We start from the raw sequence: 22,376 nt of genomic DNA, 5'->3' as shown, positions 1-22,376 counted from the left end.
TCTCTTTCACATTTCTGTCTACTTGTTTTATTTTGTGACTCACTGGTTTAACCAGGTTCTCCTTTGTCTGTGTAATAATGCATTTGAAGCTATCTGTTTCATTTTGGTGGGTACAAAACAGAAAGCTCCTCCTCCCCGTAATTTATCAATAGTTAAAGAGCTCAGTGACAAGTGATATGGTCCTGGGAACTTTTCTCTTTTCCATAGCCCAGTGGCAAGTTTTATGGACCTATGAATTTTTCTTTTTTCCATGACTGTCAATAGGGTTAGCCTTATGTGGCCTTAGAGTAAGTAACCACAGCTGTTATGAGTTCTTGCTTGCAAAAGTTGTATATGAGTTTAAAGAATGGCATCTTGAAGTCCTTTACCTTACATTGAGCTGATGTGTACTCCTCATATCTCTAGTACCAGGGTCTTTGTACTGTAAATGATTGGATTTGTTCATTTTGCTTTGTTTAGTTTGCTTGTTGTTCTGTTTCTTTGTTTCTTATTGTTGTTGTTTTAGGTCTGAAGTCTTAACCTTTGCTGATTCTCAACATCTTGATCATCCATTAGTTTTCAAAATCACAGTTCTTCACTTGAAAGAGTAGTTTCTATGAAGACAGAAATTAGCTTTTCTGGGTTGAGGTGCAGGCATAATGACAAAGAAGGCAATTTAATCTTATGACAGTTTAGTTAAACAACAGTGAGTTTGCCCAGGAGGACCTACCACCTCTGAGTCATGGGTAGTTAAATGAATTTACAGTATTAGGTATGGGTTCCTTCCCATGAGGTAGGGCTCAAGTCCTATTACTTCTGCAGTAATAAGATAAGGAGACAAACAAAAAGTATAGGCCAATATTCCTGATCAAGATATGTGTAAAATTCTCAGTGAAACACTGCATACTATATTTAAGATCATGCCAAGAAATTTCATTTATCCTGTATGAGTTGGGTTCACTCAGAGATGCAGGGATGGTACAATGTGTGAAAATCTGACCACGTAGTACATCATTTTAATGGGTTCAAAGATAGAAAATACATGGTTATCTCAATAAGTGCAGAAAAGATCATTGAAAAATTCAATATCCATTAATGATAAGTTTAATGGAGATGCTAGGGATAGGGAAATATAGTTTAACAAAATAAAGACTATTTACAAGAAACTTATATTCAATCTCATGCTAATGGTCAAAAAACTCAATTCACTAATATGAAGATCACAAAAACCAATGAAGTTGTCTCATCTCTCCTCTACTAGAGATAAGAGAAGTAAACAAAAAAGAGATACATGTAGGAGATGAAGAAGTCGAAGGATTAAAAAATGTATTTGTTTTAAGACTTATTTACTTTTTACACATATGAGTGATTTCCTTGTACTTACATAAAACTCTATGAGAACAAAATCATTGTAAGTTTAGGAATAAACTGACTATAGATGTGTTCTTATATTAATTTCATAGATACATACATAATAAATTTAAAAGCTTATTGGTATATATCTCAAAGACTATGAATTTTTATAAACCACTGTCATGCTTATTTTTAATGTAATGACTTAATAAATTTATTCTTTAATTTAGTAGATTTATATAGTAATTAAAGTAAAATTAAAATATATTCTAAAACATTGTATTTTATAATTTTGTGTCAGTAGCTTGTATCCATTAATATTTACAAGTTTGTAATTAACATTTACTGAAATTTTCAAGAAGTTATTTTTAAAAAATCATCAATAAATATAGCTCAGAAAAGCAGATAAACTTAAATTGCCTCATTGGCCACTTCCCAGGATCATCAGCTCAGTAATCAATTTATTTAATCAGATTCACCCTCCAGTTTAAATGTTGAAAAATGTGTTCTTAAGAATTACAGTAATTGAACTGATTGATGTGTTTCTCATACTTATTACAGCTTTTAGAGTCTGTTTATCTACTGAATGTTTTAGCTGAAGTCACAAGAGGGCCTATTTATCAAATTATCTATCAAATTTATTATTAGTTTGCTTAATCAGGGATACCTCAAAAATAGCAGAACTCAACAACTGCAAAAATAATACCCAAAGAAAGAGATACCAAAATGGCAACACCAGCCAAAGCCTGTCAACATTCTCCCTCCCAGCTCTCTTCTGCTTTGACATTTGTTTTTATGGGTTCTCAAAGTAAAATCTGAATGATCAGTATTGGTACTCAATTATTTATTAGGCTTATTTGATACTCAGTAATAGAATCTAGAAATGAGGACAAGAACTTTCCATCTCAAGAGTTTCCATAATGGTATCTATAGATCTTTAATTTAATCTGAATTTTCTTATTGGTCATATTGAAATTACCAAAGCTTGACTTCAGCACATTTTACTTAACATCAAGCCATCTACCTTAGTAATATCTGACTTTCTAGAAATTCTTTAATGTCTCTTACTCCTCATCTTCCGGCAGCTTTTTAATAACATGATAGACTCTAGTCTTGTCAGCAAACATTCACACAGAAGGAGAAAATGCTACAATTAGCCACTTCCCTTCTCCACCAAGCAGCTGCATGTTCTTCTAGGCCTCTGATTCGTGATCTTGAGAATGATGTGTGGACAAGTAACCATCTGAAGAAACACGGGAAGAGTGACTTTCACTGCAAAGTAGCAGAATTCTTGAATTAACCATACCCTCATCTTGATTTTAATTACAGGTGAATTCTTTTTTGTACTGAGCTAGCAATAATGAGCAAGCAGAAAGCAAAAGCAAGGAGGCAGTAGCACCAAAGAACAGAAACACTGGATGATTCAGAGATGTGTCCACACAGAAAGAAATAAAAATCTAGCCTATTCGTTCTTGAGTCTTTTACGCACGCTTAAATACCAATGTTCCAAATTTGCTAGCAGTGTTCCTGTGACAAATACCACACAATAAGGACTCAGCTTCAACAATGGTCTAGTCTGGTTCATAGTTTCAGAAGTTTCAGCTGATAAAGAGCTCAGCCACCTTTAAATCTAGACCACCATGGAAACGGAATCATGGGGCTGAGGAAGATGGTCACCTCATGGTAAACATGATGCAAAGAGAGAAAAAAAAAAGGAATGTACAGGATTCATAAATAACCTTCAAGAAGAACATCTTCCACAACTGATTTTGTCAACTAGGCTTTACCTCCAGAAATTTATATTACCTTCCATCTGCTAGAGTCAAAAATTCCTGTATGTGAGTCTGTATTTATAGCTAATACCATAACACTACTCTAAGAGAGATCATAAGACCAAAGGATGCCCGGTATATGAAGTGCCTGGCTCTGACTGACACAAAGAATATGTGGAGTAAGTCATCATGTGGTCTAATGAGAGCTAAACACCACAGATGTGTCTTTTAATAGAAGCTGACCAAAAACGTTATGTGAGATTGTGTGTGTCTCTGTGTACCCTTGCACAAATGGAATTCATATAAACTCTTCACAGGTCCTAATGCATTTGAAGTGGTCCCCATGCCATTGTAGACTTTGTAGAACTGTAGTAAATCCCAAAACAAGATTAGAAGACACAGGGAAGAAGAGGATTTGATGAGTTTTTAAAATACTGAAACATTTAGTAACTAGATTAAGCAACTAGATATTCACCAGTGAAAGAATAAAATTATCAAGACATACTTATGCAAGCCTTAAATTCTTAGTGACCCCAGTCAAAGTTTCCCATTATCTATATAAATGAGGTGTCAGAATGACAGAATAAGGGGCTGGTGGCTTGATAACCTTTCCTTCCTGTGGGTTATCGTTTTGTGAAGTATGATCATAAATACAAAAATCAAGTCCCAGTCCTGTCACTCACTGTTTTCCACTCCCCATACACTACCCTAGGCTGTTTTATTTTTAGCTCTCTGATTCCGGAAACAGGTTCTCCATAAAACTGGGAAGCAATTCCAGAAGTACTCCCCTATGTCCCCACCCACCTCAACTTGCAGGTCTCCTAACTGTCTTCCTGACATCCTACCTCCCGTTTATTACCCCTCCCCTCTGGCTCCCTGTTGTGTTTTGCTCCTAGCAAGCTTTCAATTAATCCCCACAGAGGTGTTAGCAGATAACTAAAGTGTTAACTGGAGTGTGAATACTCTTAGGACTATTAAATGTTGAAAGCAGGCTCTTTGAAGACCCAGATACTCAGTAATACAGAGAACTGAGGGAAAGAGTTTGCTGTGATTAATAACATCACACTTAGTGGACTTTCATTCTCACTGTGAGAGTAGACAATAGCAGTGACTGGCAGATGTTTAAGAGTCTCTGCTAGTGATGGGGAAGGAGGGAGGTGCCAGATCACCTCAAGGAGAAGGTGGCCTCCACCTCTTCTGAGTTAAGCCTAAAGAATTTAATTTTCCTAGAAATACTATTCCACTGTCAGACTTGGTTTGTGACTTTCATTCGAAGGAGCTTCGTTTCAAGATGGACAAAGCAGTCATTGCTTTTCATTCAGCAGTTTTTCCACCCTGTTCAGTGTCAGTAAAAGCTAGGCTTGCTTGGTAAGTTTCATAAATATGTTCCAATTGGAAATAAACCATATACACACATGTAATACAAATTCATATGTGTGCATGAAAACGTGATAAAATAGGTGTGCTTCTATACATCAACAGTGATCATGAAATTCTATGTTCACATGGTATGTTATCATGCATGTTATGCATGTTATCATACATGTTGACATGTATGATGCTGAGGATGATCCTTCATAATATGTCATATTTAGAGAAAAGTTACAAATTTTAGAAGATCAGTTCATTTTAAAGATTCCTGACTTGTGCTGTATGTCAGCATTGTACCTGAGGTTTAAGGTCATCACCTTTAAATTAAAAACAAAACAAAACAAAAAACACCTAGCATTTTAAATCATGATGGAACATTCTTATTGACTTAAGAGGACAGCATGTAAGTCCTCAAATTTTGAAGTAGAAAGGTTAAACCCGGGAGCAGAGAGAAGAGGCATTTGGGGGTGGGTCAGCCACCTCTTCATGATATATAAAATAAAAACTCAGAAAGGCTGAGCTTGCCTGTAACAAAACAAACTCAGTATCTAGAAATAGTATGTAGAACTACTGTATGATACTGTTCTCAAAATTCTTTGATGCATCTTTGATATTAATCAACACTTCTGTCAACTATAATTGTAGATTTGTAATAACTTTCTCCATTTTTTTTCTTGTGGCAGGAAAGAGAAAATATTTCCTTTCTACGTTAAAATTTTCACTTTTTTTCATCCATGCTCATAACAACATTTGCTTGGATTCTCTATTTAAATTTAGAAATTAAGAATGATCTGTTTCATTTCTTTAAAATGTGATCTAAAAGTTATGAGACGAGTGAGAACAAAGAGTTCCGACTATGGAGAGTAGCTGTTGCTACTATTCTAATGACGATCTCTCTCCTGGATTTTACAGAATACTGAAATTTACAAAGACCGTAGCTTGGGGAGGTCTAGCTTGCCCTACATGTATAATTCAATACAGATGGCTAAACTTTTGTGGTCTTCTGGTTTCCAGAAATCTCTCAATTGACATACCCTGCTTAGTTAACCTGCTTCCTGTAAGTACAAGGAAAAGAATTTCTTCATGGGGCTCTGCACAGGGTGTGAATTCTAGTATTTTCCCTTTTGTTAATAATGGAGAATAGATTTGGGGAGGCAAATGTTTATGTCACCAGTGGAAGTTTGAAGTACAACATCATGCCTAGGGCCTCAAAGATGTTTGCTCATATTTAGAAGGTTGACATAGATGTCTTATTTATATAGTTTAACTTTGCTTCAAGGACTGTAGCATACACCACAGCTACTGGAGAGACTTTTAGAACGGAGAAATGGGTTGTGTGCGCTGAGCATAGCATGTTGGTGAAATCAAACACTTTGCCTGCCAAACCTTAAGAGAGAGTTTGGCTCTGAAATAATCCAGAAGTTGAGAGCACACATTTTCAGTTACTGAAGAATTTGCCCAAGGCCATATGATGGTTTTTAGGAAGGAGGAGCTGAGTTCAGGTTCAGAGCAAAGTCCCATGGATTCTCACTCCGTGATGCGTAAAGTTTTCTTCTGATCTCTTTTCTCATAGCTGCCTCACCACCCTTGAAATTGAAGAACAGGAGCAGCAGAGAGGGAGATACAGTGCTGAGCCGGCGTTCAATCCAAGAGAAGAGAGAATGAGCAGGCTGTGCCTGGAACATGGGAACCTTTTCTGGAGGCAAGAGGTTAGAAAGCAAAGGATTCCTAGGCGAGGAGTCTACTGCATCCTCTGGCTCCAGCCAGGCTTTGCATCCGGAACTTGCTGCAGCTGGGATTCAGGGAGAGGAAGGTGGGATAGGAGGAGGGGAGGAAGGAGGTGGGGGAGGGAGGGGTGAAGCGAGGGGAGCTGGCGAGGGATAGGCGCGGGGAGGGTGGGATGGGGGGAGCGCCGGGCGCAGGGAGCTGAGTGGACGGCTGAGACGGCGGCGCGTGCAGCAGCTCCAGCGAGAAGCGAGTTGCCAGAGCCAGGCTGCATTTCCATCAGGAGCTGCGAGCTCCGTGCCCGCTCCCAGCAAGGTGATGGGCCGGCAAGCGTTTTATCTGGCCGCTGGGACTCTCGTTGCTTGGGGCTTCCTCCCTTAGACCCCCTTCTTCTTCTCCCTTGGGTCTGCGTGTGTGTGAGTGCCCTGGTTTGGGGGTGAAGCCTCCTGGAAGGGGACATCCCTGTCCCTGCTCGTCTCCCCTTCTCTCTAACCCGTCCTCGCTGATGCATGCCTTCCAGGGTCGCCCCCATCTTCGCACCCAGTCTCTGACACCGCTTCCTACCCCTGGTTGTGTCTCCTTCCCAGATGCTCAAGGTGTCAGCCTTATTGTGTGTGTGTGCAGCGGCTTGGTGCAGCCAGACTCTTGCAGCTGCTGCGGCGGTGGCTGTGGCCGGGGGGCGGTCGGACGGCGGTAATTTTCTGGATGAAAAACAATGGCTCACCACAGTCTCTCAGTATGACAAGGAAGTCGGACAGTGGAACAAATTCCGAGACGTAAGTGATGCGCACCCATCTCCAGCCACGCGCGTTTAGTTCCAGAGCTGGCAATTGCTGTGACCGACAGGGATGGGAAGGGGTTAGGTTTTCTAAGGAACAAGGGGGTGGGGGGTAGTTGGGGTGATAACGCTTGTAGCCTGTGGCTGTAGAACTTAGTAGTCTTCACTTCCTTTCCTCCAGATAGCTTAAGTAGGGCTTTGCTCCTCATATATGCTTCTGAGTTAGGTCACACCAGGTTCTTTCTCTTCCCCCTTTCCATCTCACCTTGCCCCAATTTTTTTGCCCCAAAGGTTTGCGAAGTAGCTACTGCAACCTTCTCAACTTTTGAATGGTGTTTCTGGCACTAGTAAACACGGCGGGGTGCCTGTGCTGTTGCCTGGCTATAAAGTAACTAGGATCGATCTCCTTACTAATGGCCCATTAAGGAATTTGAGGGAGGAGGTATAAAGATGTAACATTTATAAATGCCTGCTCTCTCAGGGTGGGAGGTTGTTTGGCAGCCTCAGTCCACAGAAGTTGAAACGCTGCTGATTACGTAAAAACTGTTCATCGGATTCTATTTCTACATTCACTTACCCTGGAACTCTTGGGTCTTGTGTGTACTGGGGTTATGGGGAGGAATTGGAGCAGCAATGAAAGAGTTAAACTGTTGAATCCCTTGGGAGATTTTCTAAAGAGCTCTTTAAAAGCCAGCAGCTTTAGAGACTCCCACATTTATTTGCCTGGAGCCAATAGACAGGACTAGTCACCCACACCTGATCTGAATAGAGTCTTAGGAGAATATTTGCTGCTGTGCCCAGAGCTTTGAACTCTGCTGATGCCCGTCCGGGAGATCATTCTGATCTCTGAGTCCTATCCTTAGCCCTCCCCGTGAAACCCAGGGGTTTGAGAATTGGCAGTGTTTCATATTCCTTGTCTAGCCTTGTAATGCCATTTGTGGAACTGCCTCTCTGAGTCAATCATGAGTGCTTTCTCAGGCTGTGAGTTAACTTCGATTAGCTCGAGTTCTCATGATTAGGAAAACAAATGGAGGCTTGGACTCATTCTCATCCTAGATGCATCATTCACCTCTCCCATCACGTCTCTGTAAAGTAAACTGGCAAGGGAAATCTCACAGAGAAGTTGTGAAGAAATGGGACTCTGGTTTGAATGTAAATCTAGATGATACTCGGCATGTATATACAGCATGGGAAATGACTGCGCTCGTTCTTATTACAGGACTCAATTCTGCTTTATGAATGAAATGTGAACAGCACGATGTTTGCTAAATGAATGTTCTTTACTCTTGTAACTGCAGAAATCTTATGTCCCTGCTTTAAGTAACACTAATATTAAGTACAGCCTGAAGTAAGCAAACATATTTTGTACCAGGAGAGAATTGCTATTTATCATGTCCTTATTCGAGAAAAGAAGTGTTGAAAATTATGGCAGTGTTTGAACAGTACTTCCAATATTGACAGATATTTATTGAATAACTCCTATCTTTAAAAATGAAATTTAGGTATGTCTAACACATTTGAAATCTTGTCTGTCTCAGGGGTCTCTGGTTTTCGTTAAATTGATTTAATAGTAAGAGAAAGCAGTGGACTTTTGTTCATCATGTGAGCATTTGAGTTTCGACAAGCTGAGGTGGCTTCTCTAAATGCAAATCTTCTAGGACTCATGCACCAAACTTCAATAGAAACAGAGTGTGTCTACCATATTATGCTGGGGCGAGGGGGGGAGATGTGCTTTCCCTAGAAAAGTCCATCAAAAAATGTAAATTGATGTAGAAGGTTTTCAGATATAACATAATATATATGCATTTTCATATATGCAACATATAAAATGCAACTGATTTATTAAAACAAATTAAGTCATTTTAGAGTAGCCATGGTAGGAAAAGAGTTACGTTTATGAAGATCACTCTGAGCAGGCAGGGAGATAAAAAGCACTAGGATTGCATTTTACCTTTATATACCTGTTGCTCCTTATAGAAAATGAAATGAGAATTGCCAGTGGGGCTTCCATTCAGCACTCAGAGCAAATCACCTACAACCTTGTGCAGGCCACCAAAAACACTGGTGTCTTTCTTCATAGCTTTCTTCCAGTGGCAGATCATTCCCTAGCATTTTGATCAGTGCAAAGGGGGCTCATAGCTCAGGCTCATTTCAGGTGCAAGCACATGGTTCTAGGCATTGTCTGTGATGTGAATTCTGTCTTTTAGACATCTCTAATATTCCGTTTGAGCTTCCTATCTAAAATCATCTGTGTCTGTGCTCACATGAAAGAAAGGCAAACAGACAAGGACATCGGAGACTCTTCTCATAAGCAAAATGGAACTTAGGCAAATTCTCTCTATGCTTCTTTCATAAAAAGAAAATTGACATAACTTAGAAAACATGATTCTTCCGTGTAATTAATTATCAGGGATGATAAGTAGTGGAATTAATTCTTATTTTCTTTCCTATAAAGCTAATATCATTTTACAAGTAACCCCTTGCAGGTTCAACCATGCCAACATTTGAATTGTATTTTAGAACAAGAAATTAGCATTTGTTTTTAATATATATTTTAAATGTATTTAAATGTAAATTTATATACATACATACACAGGTTGTAGTAAATCTTTAAAGATGAGGAATAGAACACCCATGGCAACAATTTCTTTAGTAAAATTCAAGAAAAAGAATGAAACTAAAGGAAAGATGAGCATGAATATTATTAATAAAGGAAAAACTTTGAATACTTTTGGCCACTTTATAGTATCAATTTGCATGAAACATTTTATGGTGTTATATTCCTTGCCTTCTTTACCTATACAAATACAATTTTATAACACAGGAAACTTTTATTCCTTTAAAGATCATTTAGAGTAACATTCTAGCAGGGTCTTTAATTCCTGTATTTTAGGGAGAAAATTAAAGCTTAAATTCACCTAAGATTTTAACAGAAGTCAAGACATTAGAAGACTACTAAATAGAACCGGTATATTCAAGATATGTTTATAGGAATTTAAAATAATGTAAGGGGCCTCAGGTCTGCTATGCAAGAGACCAAAGTTCAATCTCTAACAGACAGACAGACAAACAGGCAGATACACGTACCCAGAGAGGGGGTACACACAGAGGTTGGGGAGGGCAATAGAGAGGGAGGAGAATTAAAATTAAAGTTAAAAACATCATAAAAATCCTTACACTTCTTTCAATAGGATATATTCTTTAGACATACTGGATGAATCCTTATTTATTTATTTATTTTTATTTTTATTTTACAAGCACTGTCGGGTTGTAATATTAATTACACATGTTTCCTCAGTGGAAGAATTTGGGTAATACCATTGGTTTGTCCTAGAGCTGGACCAAAAAGTAATCTCCTATCTCACTCTTTCATATACATTGAGACGATAAAGAGGAAACAGAGCCATTAGCTCAAATGGCTGATATATAAGACATTTTAGGCTTTTATGTCCCATAAATTCAATTAAAACACAACCTTATCCTGTGATAAGGAAGTGAAGAATTTGTAAACCAATGAAGAACTCAGGGACACATAATGTAATACTGTCATCAAGTCTATATATTTTGATTTCACTGACGTACCTGTGTTAATTAAAAGTGACAGCAAAGAGAAATTATGAGGGACCTTTAAGTACTGTTCATTGGAAGGAGTACAATAAAAGCATAGGAAAAGAAATTCATGTGGCTATGATAATTTTAGTAAACCATAGAAGAAAGTCAAGATTTCACCTTTAAACTGAAACTCTAAGCTTTATCAGAATTAAATTTATGTTTCAAAAATTACATGAATCTCATTTTTGACTTGTTTCAAGAAATTATTACCATTGATGTTGTAAAAAGTCCAAAATAAAGTTTTGGTCTATAACTATTACTTAAGTAACTGTTAATGTTCACTGGCAATAGCAGAATCTTCCATTCCATTTAAGAATTTAATGTACAACTAAAGGACATGTGAGAAACTCTAAACAATATAACACACATGGCATTTTTGTTCTGATGACACGGCATCTTTAGCTCAAAGGCTCAAGTGTCTCTGAGGCTTATCAGTGATCGTTTTATTTCGTAAAAAAGTAGCAGAATAGGGTTATCGAGGAGTAAATAAACCTTCCGTATCTTCCACTTTCCTTTCAGTCCACTTTTTCCTCTGAGCTGAGGTTCTTGAATATATGGTTCAGTGGAGACATGATGGTTTACAATGAGGAATCTTTCCTGGGCTCCAGAGACTCAGTGTTCCAGTTGTAGCATTGTATTTTGTTAGGGAGTCAATAAAACAACTGACTTGCCTATGTACTTTCGGCCCTGTGTCACTTAAAGTTTTTGTGTTTATACATATGAAAAAAACATATTTAAAAAGACTCTGTCAGCTGTCTGTAGCTTTCAGGTTAGTGAGGCAGTCTTGTGATCTTGAGTATCGGGTACAACTTTAGCGTATTGGTGGGCTCTTCACTGATGCAGCCCTGTGTTTAGTAGCTGAGTTCTACAACTTTTCTTTGCAATAGTATCTAACCTACATAAAATTAGGGAGCATTATGAAACGTTAATAATTTGGATAAGTTTACATAGTTAATTGTTAGTCTGTTTAGGAATACCATCATAATAACTGATGTCATAGTTACTTTTCTATTGCTGTAATAGATACCTTGACCAAGCAACTTACAAAAGCAAGTGTTTAACTTGGTGCTCATGGTTCCACAAGGTTAGAGGCCATGGCCATCACGCTAGGAGTGTGCTAGCAGGCATGTTGAGAGCTTAGAGCTAGATCTACAAGCAGGAAGCAGAGAGATAGCACTTCCTGGGAATGGCATTTGAAATGACGTTTGAAACTTCTAATCCCATCCCCACTGATATACCTACTCAAACAAGGCTCAGTGTCTAACCGTTGAAAGCAGTTCACCAACTGGGAAACACTATTTTAAATGCATAATCTTATAGTAGCTATTCTCATTCAAACAACCGCAGGATATGTCTAATGCAAATGTAAATGTTCATAATTATGTGTCTGTATCTGTGGGCATACACGACTGTGTGAATGGTGTGTGCACAACTGTGTGTATGTATGAACTCACTTTCAGATATTGAACCCAGGTTCCAACAGAGGTTAAATGTATGCTGTGCTACTGAGCTCTACTTCTTGACCCCCATTGCTTCTATTTTATTACTGTCAAGATCATACTTTCCCCTGAGAAAACTGTTAATTTCTTACCATTTCATTAGTGTGTTCTTTTCATTGTTTCACTTTGATGATAATGGCCCTGTTTAGTTCTTAGGAGCCGTTTTACCATTAGGAACACATTTGCAGGTCAGAGTATGTGGAGGGCTATAGAGAAGCCATACTAATATGGGTCTAGTATTCATATTGTTTAAATGGCAAAGAGATTTAATCTGCAGAAAATCAATAGATTTTTCAAAGGAAGTAATAGAGTAACATGGCTACTTTGTGGCCAATAAATCAGTAAGGACTCATTCTTTCCAGTATCTGAACTCCGGTCACCTGAATCCTAATTGGGCCATGGCTCTGTTAACACCTCCACATCCCCATTCATGGCTCTGTTAACACCTCCACATCCCCATTCATGGCTCTGTTAACACCTCCACATCCCTATTCTTCCCTCTGACTCCACCAGGACTCTGCACTTCCAGTAGGGATTTAGGGTTGATGTTTCTCAGGTCCAGTATCACAGGATAAAGTAAACAACTAGAGAGTAGTTTTCAACTTATCAAATTCTGAAACTGGCATCATGTGAGTCTCTTTGTTGAGAACTCTTCTTTGCTGGTGACCATTTAGTTAATATCTGTTAGGTACTCATCCTAATAGACATATTGCGAAGCAAAAAAGAAACATTTTACTGTCTATTAACTTCTAGTTATTTCAAAATTAGCTATATGGTATATTGTTTCTTCTTGTGTAAGTAATATTTTTTACATAGGAATATGTAGTCTATATATGTTTATACTGCAATATATTGTTATATTATGATAATATACATAACATTTTTATATGTATGTATCTTTAAATATGTACAGAAAACATATAAAATCAATATCATCATTGGAATTTATATCTAGGCATATATGCCACATGTATTTTACTTATTATATATAACATGGTTCATAGAAAGCCTATAACCCTTCTCTGATTATTTTAGTACCTGTTAGAATTTCTTTCTTAATCCTGCTTACGTTGAAATGATCTCATGTGCTGTTACCTGTGTGACCACAGTACTCACAGGAAGTAGGCTTCTCACAGGAAGTAGGCTTCTCACAGGAAGTAGGCTTCTCACAGGAAGTAGGCTTCTCACAGGAAGTAGGCTTCTTCAACTTATGAGCTGTATATTCAAAAAGGGCATCATTCTCTGCCAGAAACCATTTTATTTTCAACTTGAACAATAAGACGATGAGTTGGTTTTTAGATCTTACGAATCTGACTCAGAGTGACATTTTATGTTCTTATTGAATTTTCGTCTTGATGCTTTCATGATCTGGGTCAAAATTTTATTTTATTTTCTGTACTTACTTTTAAAGGATGATCTTTGAATCTTCTGTACACATATTCTAGCTCCTCACGATCTTGGAGTCTTTAGATGTCTTTTCTCATTTGTGAAAAACTTTTCATCTTTCCTTCTCTCAATGTTTCCTATTTTTATAATTTATGTAGGTTGTTGAACTATATGTTCTTATTGCTCAAGGTCAGAGTCCTTACCACAGCCTACAGTTCACCTACAGTTACTACAATAACTCTATCACAGCTATTACCAAGCATATTTAAATATAAGATATTATACTGAGAGTGCATTTAGCTCGATATTAACAAGTAGAAAGCCTCTAGGTATTGCCTCTTTTAAGTGTTGTATTTTGTCAGACAGTTCCACTTCTGAATACCCAAGAATTGTTCATGCAGTCCAGAGGTTTCAGAGTTTCTTTCTCAAGCAGTGACCTATGCAAATGGGAGATTTTCATCTAGCAAGGAGTCACGAGAGTTCTAAGAAACTCTTTCATATATTGACCTGTGAGTGTTCACACATGGCTTCCGCTTGTATAGCTTTAACCTTAATTCACTTACATGGCAACATTTAGCTTCCTGGATGACAAGGAAGTTTACACTCCGCTGGAGAAAGACTAACATTAAGAAAATGGTTGCATCATCTACCACTGTATGGGAAGTATCTATGACTACTGTATTTGATCATTCTCTGATAAGTGTCTTTGTGAATCCCTCTTTATATTCACTCCTGTCTCTATTGATAAGAAATATTATCAACATGTTTGTATTGCCTTCAGTTTTTTTCACCATGATTCTGCACCATTCTACTATCATTTTATCAATGAAGAACAGGAGAAGGAGTGCTGCAAAGGGCAAGGCTGAAATACTTATTATCGCAGACTGTAAGTTCTGGTGGCAGTCACATCTTAGTTCTTAGGGGGCCTGCTGATGGTCAGAATCAACAAAGAACATCCAGTAGAGTACTACAAAGAGGCTGATGACCAAGTTTGTTTTCCTGTATGGACATCATTTAGCTCGTCCTCTGGGAAGTCCTTTCCAACTCTATTTGGTAGCAAGCCTAGAATACCTTTTGTGAGGCATTGATGTTACTGGTAGGTCAGGTAGGTTTTGCTTTGTTTTGGTTCAGGTTTATTTTTTATTTTTATTTTTTTTTTTGAGGAGTATAATTTACCTCCTATACCCTTAGTTAAAAGACAGGATGCTCTATTGCATGTAGATACTGTTTTGTCTAGTGGAGAAACAAAGAAATACCACTAATAACAAAGACCTTTCACCAAGATGACATTAGCAATCTTGTCCCTGTCCTGTTCAAGTAGCTCTTAGTCTTCAAATCTAAGGACACTCTTTTGGGCATTAGTATCTCTTAGGCAGATCAGAGGTAGAAAGAACAGCAATTCTGATTTGTCAGAGTCTTCTGTGCAGAATTTGCACTTTGTCTTTTGTTACATGATATCAGGAGATGACGGACAGCTTGGAGTTGAGCTGAGGTTCTTACATCAAAAATACAGTATTTTGTTAGTTCAGTAAAATTACTTAATGAATAATAATAACCTTTAATATTTGCATGAGGTATAAGGGCAATTATAGAAAATTCAAACTTCTGTTTTCATAACTCCCTCATTAGGAAAAATATTATTATTTTAATTGCATTATTTCAATATGAAAACAAAAAATTAAATACCTAGTTATTCCAGCAACCCATAGTATTATTTTTCTTAGCATTTTTAGCATTTGCTAGATTGGTTTGTTGACTTTAGTGGAAACATGCCATACACCATATTACACAGATGAATTATATGTAACATCTAGATATTTTTTATAAGTGAGATCAAATGGCAAGCAGTGTAAATGTAAACTGCCTATTTGTTGATAGCATGCTGAATGTTTTTATATGCATTAATATTATGCTGATTTGACAATTTAATTGTTAGAGATTTCCACTAATAAAATACCACATCTGTTTTCTAAACACAGCAGGTAAAATAAACTATATTTGAATCTTTTCATAAAATTTTTAGTGAAGTTTTGCAATTTATGTGTCTGCTGAAAACTCTAGGCAAATTCAACAATTACGGTAATACAAAATATACTCATCATATTACGCAATGGAGATATTTGTGTATAATTTTAAATAAATATATAATAAATGCAAAACTTTAGATACATAATAAAGATTTTATCAAGGAAAAAAGATGGTAATGGGTCTGTAGGCCCAGAATTCATAGAAAACAATTGTAAGTTTATTTGTGTATTTGGGGATGGGAAGGTTACTATGAGTTCAACAGGTATTGGGTAAAAAAATGAGACCATCATTAGAAAACCATTTGATACAATTAATGGCTGTCACTATTATCAAATGACAAGAGATAAAGTAAATACATACTCGTCTGCAGTTTACATGTAATTAGAAGATTCACAGTTTTATTGGACAAGGACAGCAGTGTTCTTATTCAAAGTATCAAAAGAGGTAATTAGTAAAAATACAAGAAAACTAGTGTAGATTTTTTCTTGGCTAGACATCGATAGCAGTCTAATCACTGAAAATCATCTTGTTGTATGGACTTTGTTTTTCTACTCCTAATAAGAGACCATCAGAAGATACTTGGAAACCAAAGGGGGAAAAAAGCATTAGATTGAATTAAAAACATAACTTCTCAGTTACCTGTGTTCAAATCACATCTCTACTGAGGACAAGGTCTGCATAAACAAATTGCACATTTATAATTTCCCATTGAATGGGTGAGAAAATGGAGAGATAAAACACAAGAACTAGTGAATTTCATTTGGTGAAGTTTATCTCTTTTACTGATAATTCTGAGCTTTAGAAGGGGTAAAATCCTGATAAAACTATCACACCTCAAAACTGTAGTATGTCAAAATGTGTTTATACACATATTCTATGGAAAGTCATAGCTTAACTGACTTTGTTCACTGAAGAGAATTGACTGTTTTTCCTGGGGATCACATGGCTGTTGAGAGCTGTGGCTTACTGCTATTGCCCAGGGCAAGATAACATATCATACAGTCTATACTATGAGTCTGTGCAAAGATCAAAGTTCTAATCACAGAGTATATGATGTTTCATAGCATCCTAAATCTGGAAAATTATCATGACACTTATACAACAGCTTGTACTGGCATTTGGGATCCAAAGTTCTTTTCCTCAAGTGCAGTAGCAATAATGTTTCTTTTCCTGTAGTTACTATTCTACCCATCAATTACAGACTGGGACTTTTAGATATGTAATTGTAGTTCAGTATGGTCTTTTGTATACACACTATATTTCAATGTTAATTATGGTTAAAAGTATAACATTTATAACCTTTGCGATTTTGGATACATTTCAAGTAGTGTATTTTCACTCTGGTACACAAAGTTTCAAAGACTTCATATCCTTTAAATTCAAATTTTGTACCCATTGTATCCATCTTACAAGCCCCTGGCAACCACTATCCCACTTCCTGTTTCTATTAATTTTACTATCTAATTCATGTAAGTGAAATCACACCAGTGTTCTTCTCTAACCAGTTAATTCCCCTTTGACAATCTCCTTAAAGTTTAAATATGGCGTAGCATGCTACAAATTTATATTGTACATTCATGGATATGTACAGATTCACATTTGTTTGTGTACGAGTTAAAACTCGTGTGTGCACTTGTTTGTGGGAATGCATGAACTCTTCTTTGCATATGAACATGGAGGTCAAAAGCTAACAATGGGTGTTCTCACATTCTTTCCAGCTTATTTTTTGAAGCAGAGTTTCTCACAACCTGGTAATAGTAGCTGATCAGAAAGATCAAGGGATCCCCCTGTCTCTACATGCCTGTGTGGGTATTCCCTGTGTATCTCAGCACACACAGTCTGTTACCTAGTTGTTGGGGATAAAACTTAAGTATTCATGCTTACACACTAAACATCTTACTGGCTGAGCTATTCCCCCATCTCTGATGTATTTCTGCTCTGAGAGTTAATAACATTCCATTTTATATACCTTTAATTTATTTTAAAAAGACCACATTTATTTATGTGAATGTATGAACTAGGAAGCCATGGTACCTCCTCTCTCTTTCTGTACGTGTGTGTGTGTGTGTGTGTGTGTGTGTGTGTGTGTGTGTGTATATGTGCACACATGTGTGTGTGTGGCGGGGGTGGAGTAAAGTACAAATTGCAGAAGTCAGTTCTCTTCTCGTCTTACAGCACATGAGTCCAGGGTAAAACCTAGGTTTAGTGACCGGTGCCTTTACATACTGAGGCTCATTTTGAATTTTTATCATAGGTTATTATATTGTAGAATTGTTTTGCATTCCCACCAACAATGCAGAGATATCAATGGCTTCTTCATTCACATGTGCACTAGAGCATTTTAAATTTGGTAGCAGACCTCCTAATGCGTTTGGAGTTTTCCCTCCCCGAGGCTCTCATTTACATTTTTCTAAAGGTTAGTCTTTCTCACATTCTTTCCCATATTTGCTGGCCCCTTGTCTATCATCAGTAGAACTGGTTCTATTTATCTACTCTACATGTGATTTTTTATTTATTTTATTTTACATTTTTATTAGTTTTATTTTTTATAGTCTAGATGCTATTCCCACCCAGGTCTGCTCTTCCACAGTTTCTCCTTCCTCTGTCTCCATGAAGATGTCCTCACACCCAGCTCCACCATGCCTTCCCACTCCTTGGGGCCTCAAGTCTCTCAAGAGTTAGGGACATCTTCTTATGAGGCCAGACCAGGCAGCCCTCTGCTATATGTTTGTCAAGGGCCTCGGACCTGAATGCTGCCTGGTTGGTGGTCCAGTGTCTAAGAGATCTCAGGGGTGCTGGTTTTCCTATGGGGTCAACATCCTCTTCAGTTTCTTCTAGCCATTCCCTAATTCAAGTACAGGAGTCCTTGACTTCTGCACATGTTTTAATTAGGCAGTTTGAAGTTTGTTTAGTGGAATCATCATTTTTTTCACTTATTACAAAAGTTCATTGAATGAATCCCATTTTACAAATAAAGAAACAAAGGACACAAAGTTTTAATTATTTTTATAAACCTCTTCCTCTTTAGGACTGGCTGTATTTAAGCCTGCTCTTTTTTAAAATTTAATTTTCTTGGATATTTTATGTATTTACATTTCAAATATTATCCCCTTTCTCCTTTCTCCCTTACTCCCTCTCACTCTCCCTGCTTCTATGAGGAAGCTCCCACTCCCACCTCACCACCCTGGGGAAATGAGCCTTCAAAAGACCAAGGACCTCTCCCCCTATTGATGCCAGACAATGCCATCCTCTGCTCCATATGCAGTTAAGAGCCAAGGGTCCCTCCATGTGTACTCTTCGGTTGGTGGTTTAGTCCCTGGGAGCTCTACTGAGGTCTGGTTGGTTGCTATTGTTGTTTTCCTATGGGGTTGCAAACCCCACTTCAGCTCCTTCAGTCTTTTGCCTGCTCTTTAAAATGCTTTCCTATTTCTTATTTATTATTAATTTAGAATTTTAACTAAGTCACAACAGATAGATGACACTTTTTTTTCATCTTTTATTGTCTTTTAAATGTCTCCCCTCAGTGTTTTCCTGTCAGTTGGTTTGATATGTGGGAAATAATTAGAAATTTTGTGCAGACTGTAAAGTGTTTTGGATAAAGGAAGAGTGATAATATTGTTAGTTGATCAATTTGTCTTGCCACAGCAAAAAGACTCCACCTTGCCTGTCATTCATTCACCTTACAGAAGATTGTAACTGTATGTTACATATTCAAAGCAGTGTTTATTCCAATAGAGTCACAGTACTTGAGAATGGCATATACCATCAGCATTTTATTATGAATTTCTTTAGTTCAGAATATTTGAGGTGGCAAGAATATCAGTAAAATTAAAACCCAATGCACAGCATGTATTCTTGTAGTGAATGCTGTTGATCTTTGTAGTCCTAGGAAATTGGTAGGCAGTTATAACTTTACTCAACTTACAAATATTTAATATTTAATATTTTTACTTAACCTCGAGAACATTTTAAATGCTGGTTAAGATGAAAAGATAAAGGAGCTATTTGTCTCATTTAAATGCTGGTAATCTACTAATTCTTATCATATATAATTATCACAGATATTTTAAGTATATCAGTGTTGGAGGTGGGAGATTTAGTTTACTGTTTTCTATGTTTAATGTCATTTAGTGAGAAAATGATATTAGGGGATAAATGAATGATTACAGGGCTAAGATGGCTTGGTTCTCCAGGTGATTGCCATACAGGCAATCTGCTTTGGATCATCAGTACATGCAAGAAAATGGCAGGGCAGCAAACACATGTAATAGGAGTTCTTAGAAAGATTCCTAGGATTTACATAGTAGGCAGCATAGCAAAACCAGGAAGCTCCAGGTCCAGTGAGAGACTGTCTCAAAAATAAGATGGGATGCAATAAAGATGCGTGATGGTGACCTATATCCTCCAAATGCACACATGTGTCTCTATGCCAGCATGCAAAATTCACACAACACTAGATATAAGTGAAATAGACAAACCAGGTGTATATATATATACATATATAAATATCATTGTTTATAATGTCATAATTCCAATAATTTTGATGGTATAGGGAAGTGGTTTAATTCCTTATCCACACATGGAGGAAATGGACAACTAAAGCTTCCAAGGAAGAAGCTATCTTCTGACCTCTACATGTGTGCTATGAAGAAATGTCCACTTACACAATATTTGCACACCAAATAAATAAAATGTGGCACAAATAATTTTCTTGTCTCTCTCTGTATATATTGCTAACATTAGCCTTATCTAGAATTTTGTTCAAACAGCATATGTTAATGTGCATATGTTAATTGTGGAATATTCTCAATTTTGGAGGGCTGTAATATAAGAACAAAGTTAAATATCCATTGGACGTAAGAAAATAATGAAGGAGTAAATTAGAAATATTCTCATATTTCATTCTACCTGAAATAGAAACACTGAACTCATCCAATGTGTCATTTTTACATACAATTTACCTGAAAGAAATGATAACAGATATTTTCTGATAAAAATTATAATAAAGCTTACAAAAATTTAAACATTTCTGGTAAATGTGCCAAGTATTTTTGTAAGATTTTAGTACAGGGAAAAATCTCAACTTACAGAACACACACACACACACACACACACACACACACACACACACACACACTTGCACAGATACATAGGAACTTAAATGGGCCATATTAATATTATTGTCACCAGATACATAACAAATTACTAGATATTGTCTTCTTGTGCATGGGAAGTCACTAGATAGAGCTCCTAATTATGGTGATTTGGTAGTTCCTTAATCATAGTTAACATTTACTTTTCTACAAGACTCTGTATCTTTCAAAATATTTTCACACACTGATAACTCAGCATCTGCCGAGCAATCCATGTTAGAAGATGGAATATTTATGGGCTTTTCATGACTTATAATATAATACGAAATTATGTGCAACCTCCTCGTCTCCGAGGGAAGCTGTCGGAGGTGCCCTTGGCTACATTTGATGTTCTCAAATATCCCTGAGGCAGTGAGCTTCATCTAAAATGAACAGTCCCCGGGGCAGAGTTTTTCTGGAACATTGTAGCAACAGCATTAACCTGGAATCACCTGAGAACTTTTTCTTTGACATGAACAATAATTTCTTGCACCTGAAATGTTGTGTGACTTAAAGTTTTAAAAAACTTCTGTGCTAAATGAATCTATTGGGCAGTGAAGTCATACTGCACAGTGGTAACTATGAAAGGGCTAGTTTGAAATTTCTGGAATTTGAATCCCATGCCCATGACAGACTTTTATACAGATCAATTCATTTTGCAGTACTCTCTTTGAATTTGTTGTGATTCATTTTGTTTTCACTAAGTTTGTTAAAATGTGTGCCTCTGCAACTATCATTTAAACCATTTATTTTGGATTAGAAAGTTTTTTTTTCCTTTACCTTCACCTTTAGTATGCAGTTTTTCAAAATAAAAATATGGTGATATTCCCACTGGGAATGGGCCTGTTTAATGTTGATAACAAATACATAATAACCATGGAAGCCATTTGCATTGTCTTTCAAGAATGAAACATAGCTGGAAAAAAGACTTCTTTCTAAATGTACACAAGGCACCACGTTTTTAATATAATTGAGGACCCCCAGTGGTCATTGAATGAGCTTTGAAATCTAATTTCACACCTGCTTTTTTTTCTGACTAGCTGAATACCACCTAGCTTCGGTTGCCAAGAGCTTCCTGTTTATTCTTGGAGGGAGTTACTCTTTATTTCCTTGTCAGTGGCTGGCTTCTATGTGTGGATTTTGCAGAGTAATAGGGGCAGTTTGGCATCAAGCCCAAGGGGAACAAAAGCAGGTTGCTGTTAGTCTTCTGTGTACTTGCTTTCCCGGGTAACATGACCAGGAGAGTAAAGCTTGAGAACTTCACTCAGGGCTTAGCTACAATTTCCTGGAAAGCTCCTACACTTAACTAACTAGCAGGGATCAAGGTTCAGCTGATAGCAGGACTTCACTTCTCATGCCTTTTTTTATGTACTCCTGAATGGACTTCAGATTTCTCCAGAATCATACTGTGGATTCCAAAATTAAGTGTGTGTGTGTGTGTGTGTGTGTGTGTGTGTGTGTGTGTGTGTGTGTGTGTTTATGAAGTATCACTCACAAATGTGAAGGTGTTACATGACTTACAGGATCTATGATTAAAAAAATCTTTAGCTCTTAACTTTTTCTCTTGAGGCTGGAATAGGCAGTGGTATTTTTGATTCACATCTGATAAGTAATATACTTTGTGTTTTGATTTCCATGTATAATTCACCACCACTTGGATGAAAGTACATATGTAAGGAAATTTCATGGTGCTACATGACAAAATCCAAGAGTTCATTATTTAAATAGAAATGCAGCCATA

The 22,376-nt window shown here is 37.1% G+C and overlaps 1 protein-coding gene across 4 annotated transcripts in view; it reads left to right on the top strand.

Moving 5' to 3' along the window:
* The first annotated feature begins 6,052 nt into the window (after positions 1-6,052).
* The window catches only part of Spock3 (SPARC/osteonectin, cwcv and kazal like domains proteoglycan 3), a 432,583-nt gene continuing 416,259 nt past the window's right edge, over positions 6,053-22,376 (top strand). Inside the window, exons 1-2 of one of the 4 annotated variants that reach the window (XM_017600103.3) lie at positions 6,053-6,184; positions 6,788-6,976. In XM_017600103.3, coding sequence (XP_017455592.1) covers positions 6,137-6,184; positions 6,788-6,976 — 237 coding nt within the window. In that variant the 5' untranslated portion in view covers positions 6,053-6,136. 4 annotated transcript variants of the gene reach the window in all.

Source organism: Rattus norvegicus, chromosome 16 (genome assembly GCF_036323735.1).
Source record: "Rattus norvegicus strain BN/NHsdMcwi chromosome 16, GRCr8, whole genome shotgun sequence".
Taxonomy (NCBI): Eukaryota; Metazoa; Chordata; class Mammalia; order Rodentia; family Muridae; genus Rattus; species Rattus norvegicus.
This window is presented reverse-complemented; position numbering and strand designations above follow the sequence as displayed.